This window comes from Chenopodium album, chromosome 3 (assembly GCF_948465745.1).
Source record: "Chenopodium album chromosome 3, dcCheAlbu1.1, whole genome shotgun sequence".
Classification (NCBI taxonomy): Eukaryota; Viridiplantae; Streptophyta; class Magnoliopsida; order Caryophyllales; family Amaranthaceae; genus Chenopodium; species Chenopodium album.
In genome coordinates this window covers 82111798-82116938 of record NC_137836.1, presented here as the reverse complement: position 1 = coordinate 82116938, position 5141 = coordinate 82111798, and the positions used below count along the sequence as shown (strand labels likewise).

Genomic DNA, 5141 nt, shown 5'->3' with positions numbered 1-5141 from the left:
GAGTGAAGGGTTGGCTGTGGTGGCTGAAGGGAGGAGGGGTGGTTGGGCTGATTTTTGATTTTTTTTAAAAAAAAATTTGTTATTAAGCCAATCATGTGTTGACATGTGGCATTTTAAAACAAAAAAAAAAGTTTACCTTTTCAGCAGGTAACCGATTTTTGGGACTGATGGAGGAAAACTGACCTAATAGTTGGGATTATTGTAGAATAAACGATAGTTGGGATTATTGTAGGTAAATCGCCCATAGTTGGGATTATTAAAGTGTATTTTTCCTATTCCGAAAACGCAAAACGTTTGGTTAGCAATTTACCACGATATTATCGTTTGTGAAACCCACTTAAGGAGTACTACGTATTTGTTACCTCACAAAGTCTCAAGAATGCAATGTGCATTGAATACTACTCCGTAAGTAATATTGCAACAAATCAACAATCAAACACTGCAATTTTTTTTATACGAATGAACATCATACTAGCTAGTCGGCTGGTCTCGAGACCAACTAACAACAACTGATCAATCATTGGTTTTTTTGTAGCCTATTAGATGGTTGATGGACCAGCTTAATCCAAGTCTATCTAGGCCCAATCCGATTATTGGGTATTGGGCCCAACACTAGGCCTGTATGAAACAAATTGAGTTATGACTGGGCCTAGTCCATAACTCCACCTAGGGTGACAATTACTTAAATTAACGTTAAACATGTTAACATTTAATATTAAAAAAATATAACTTAACCTGATCTACTATCTACACTATATAATGATTATAATCTTTTCTAATACTAAAATAATTTACTATTTAATTTCATGATATACATGGTAAATTATACGAAGTATTAGATAAATGTTCATACAAACATAAAACAAAATGATGTTGCAATTGCTATTTTATTATTGAAGCATAATTATACAAAAACAAAAAATTTTGAATTACATTGGTTTTTAATTTGAAACGAAAATAAATTTATAACAATACTTTCTATGCAATGTGATTTAATTTTATTATTTCCGAACATTTGCTAAGCAAAATGGAAAAAATACAAATTAGATTATGTAACAACTCGGTATTTACTTTATAGTTTCATGTTCTATAATGATTTTAATTAATTGATAATTTTTTCGCCACAACTCACTTGTTGCTTAGCTTTAAACATAATAATAAAGCTAGAGGGCAAAAATTTAATATACTACTATATATTTTAATTAGAAAGATTAATCATATGTTATGATGTTATGATCTCAATTTTTGTCTATGGATTTATCTACCATACATATGGTATTGTTTATAGAACCTAAATTTAGTAAACATTATACAAAGGCCAACAATTTTATGTCAAAGCTGTATTTACTAATCTAGATTACATTTTTCCTTTGGATTCTCTTGTTTGTTTTTTTTATTGTCATCCTCCTTTCTCTCTTTTCCACAATCCTCTTATTCGGTAGCTCTTTCATTCATAGAGAAAGAAGGAAGATTTTGTCAAAGAGGTTGCAAAATTACAAATTGTAATAAATTATTCGAAAGAAAATTGAAAGAAATATACAGCTTAGTGAGGCTACCCTAATTGCCTAGGGTCCCACCCCGGTTTGCATTCGGGGTGGGAAGGGAGGAGGCTACTAATTGGGTTATAAACATTATGCATGAGCATGCCTTGTGTGTTAGTATCCTAAGAGAGGAACCTAAAACAAGGCTCGCACTCAGATCAACCTTTATATTAAGTACTTCTCCCGGTAATCCTGAGCCTAACATTATTTGAGTTTTATCATTTTTCTAACAAAGACCATCATGAGAGAATGGAATGCAACATGGTTGTCACCGGTTTGCCTTAAAATACCACCATGGTACCCTAGAACACATTTGGTGGAATTCCCTACTATAGTATTGCTAATTCAAATGTTGGTTGTCTATTGTCTAACTCAAGCCATACATCATAGCTCATTCAAGCGTTTTGGCCTTCCTCCTCTTGCTTCACAATTAATGGTATGCTCTCGAATTCATTTACCATATTATTGTGACATTGTGTGTATACTAGTTATATACAATTTATTTAATTTGCTATGAATCAATTCGTGACTTTAGGATAGATTTTGTTGTGAAATTTCTTTAACCCCTCATGTTCAAGTAGATGAATTTCCTAGATTATAGCCCTCTATGATATAAACATATATGATTGTACTAAGATGATTAGCTTGACCTATAAGGTAGCATAATTAGCTAGCTAGATTAAAGGGGGAAAATTAGAGCCTTTACTATGTATGTTAATCATAAGAAATACTTTGAGACCGTTCAAACCTGTTTATTTTTAATTTATTACTTGTGTGATGTTGTATTAGTGTTTTCACGGATAATGATCATATACTATCTTATGGTGATATATAGGCAGGTGTTGTCTTAACGCCGGAGATATGCACAACTCATATTAAGCCACTGAAGGAAGCTCATGAACTCATATTTCCTATGGAAAGTAATGAAGTATGGAAGTGTATATCTATGTTGGGTTTTAGTTTTTCTATATTCATTATCTCAGTTAAAACAGATTTTACCATCATCATGAAAACTGGCAAAAAACCTATAATAATCGGACTACTAGTTCCCACTCTCACAGGTGTTGTGAGCTTAACAGTTGCGGCTTGGTATGGTGGATTTATTCGAGTAGTCAGTGATCAGAAGCAACTAAGCGAACTTTCAGCCAGTGCATCAGTCTTAGCATTGTCTACATTTCCTGTCATTGCTGTTCTTCTTAGTGATTTGAAGCTTCTTAACTCTGAACTAGGTAGATTAGCTTTGTCTTGTGGGATTGTTGGTGAGATTGCGGGCATTGCTCACACATTAGCCTTGAAACGAATACTTAGTACTGTAGATCTTCTTCAAAAAGAGAAGACACATGAAGTTCTTCTATATGTTGGACGTCGTGTTATTGGCCTTTCTGTGTTTGTCCTCATTGTAGTATTCATGCTTCGACCATGGATGAAAAAAATAATAAAGATGACCCCTAAAGGAAAACCCGTTAAGGATACTTACTTGATTCCTATATTTTTGTTGATGTTGTTAGGAGGTCTTGTAACAAATATTAGTGGGGAGTTTGTGATAATCGGTTGTTGGGTTGTAGGAGCGGCGGTACCTGATGGACCGCCTCTAGGATCAGCTATAGTTGGTAAATTTGACACCTTTGTCTCGGGAATTCTTCAGCCCTTTTTCATAACAATGTCTACCATGAGGGCCAATGTGTTCAAAGTTAACTTTCAAGACAAAGTCATTCATGGTGTAATCCTTGTCACTTTGTCTGGTTTTGCTACAAAGATTGTTACATGCCTTGTGTGTGGGTTGTACTATCGCATGGAAATCTCAGACGCCTTGGCACTCGCTGCCATTATGTCTTCCAAAGGGATTGTCGAAATTGGGATCTTTAACATGTTTATTGATTCAAGGGTACGTAAGTTATTGTAAGTAATCATTTTTCTTCAAATATTATATATTCAATCCTAACTTGAGGTATTTTCTACTTTTGGCAGCTAATTAGAATCTCAACATGCGCCTTTTTAATGGTTGTCACAATAATTGTTGCAATTGTTATACCCATTATAGTTAAGTGCCTTTATCAACCTCTAAGGAAGTATGCAGGATATCAGAACAGAGATATTGTGAGTTGCAATCTTGAAGCTCATCTCCGCATCCTTACTTGCATTTCGAAACCAGATGATGTGCCTGCATTTGTTCATCTGCTCACTCTTTCTAACCAAGCCACGAACAACATGATTGTAGATGTTTTACACCTTATAAAGCTAATTGGAAGAGCACAACCCATATTTATATCTCATGACTTACAAGAGGGAAATTCATCAGAAAACATGTCTTACTCTGAAGATATGATTTCAGCTTTTAACTCATTGATTCAAAGAGCTAACATGGAAGACCTCTTTATACACTTCTTTACAACAGTCACCCCACCTAAAGCAATGCATGATGACATATGCACACTCGCACTTAACAATTTAGCATCACTTATCATCTTACCCTTCCATAGAAAGCTAAGTACTCTTGATGGATCTGTCGAGTTTGAGGATTATGGGCAGAGAACCCTTAACAACAGCATGCTCGAACGAGCCCCATGCTCTGTAGGGATCTTCATTAATAAAGGAACATTGAAGCTCCCTACAGTTGAGTCCTCAAACATGACCTCAGTAGTTGTACAATCCCAACCTGAGCAAAATCAGTTCTCAGCAGCAGTGATTTTCATAGGAGGAGCAGATGATCAAGAGGCGGTAGCATATGCTAAGCGCATGGCCTCTGGACCAATGGTATGGGTGCTTGTCATCCGATTAGTTGCTTCCGAAGATGAGACCGAGCTTAGCGAGCTTGATTCCACGACAATTTCGGATATCCAACAGTACAAAGAGATCAAACAACAATTCAACTACTCAGAGCAAGTAGTCCATGATGGTTCACAAACTGCAAAAATGTTAAGGTCTATTGCAGAAGACTTTGACCTTATCATCGTAGGAAGATCCCACAATCCAGAAAGTCCTCAACTTTCTGGTTTACAACAATGGAGTGAAGTACAAGAACTTGGTATCCTTGGAGATATCCTCGCCGCACCAGATTTTCCTGGAAAGACATCAATTTTAGTGTTGCAACGACAAAAGCAATGGTTATCTAAAGGCTATAAATATAGTTGAGAGTGCTAGTAATTTTTTTGATACTTGTACATACATATGTTATATGTATCAAAGTTTTTGGTATAATCTTTCAGGTATGAGCTGATGATGATACTTCTTATTTATATTAATCATTACACCGTACCGCGGTTTGGTTAGTACAGAGTATTCTTAGGTCTAAACATGAAAATTACATGTAGAAGTTAATATGAGCAAATTCTTCATGACAAACTCTTTGTAACTTTATTTTCTTGAAGATTATATTAATCCACATTCTTTATATGCTCAACCCTAGATTTCTCATTGAAAGATCATCTATATCAACTTTGTAGTCTTATAGAGGTAAATGTTATTAATTGTAATTATTTGTAACTAGCTTTTTAGCCCGTTCAATGCACGGGTTGTTACTTAGATTAATTATTTTCATATGTAGGTATGCTTTATTTCTATAACTTAAAAGGAAAAAAAAAAATTAGGATAGAACTATGA

General features: G+C 34.8%; 1 protein-coding gene across 1 annotated transcript; it reads left to right on the top strand.

Moving 5' to 3' along the window:
- Positions 1 to 1782: 1782 nt before the first annotated feature.
- On the top strand, positions 1783 to 4673 carry LOC145625516 (cation/H(+) antiporter 11-like). The gene is made up of 3 exons (XM_081678536.1): positions 1783 to 1977; positions 2377 to 3426; positions 3510 to 4673. The coding sequence occupies exons 1-3, from the start codon at positions 1783 to 1785 to the stop codon at positions 4671 to 4673; spliced, it is 2409 nt and encodes an 802-aa protein (XP_081534662.1).
- Positions 4674 to 5141: the final 468 nt, after the last annotated feature.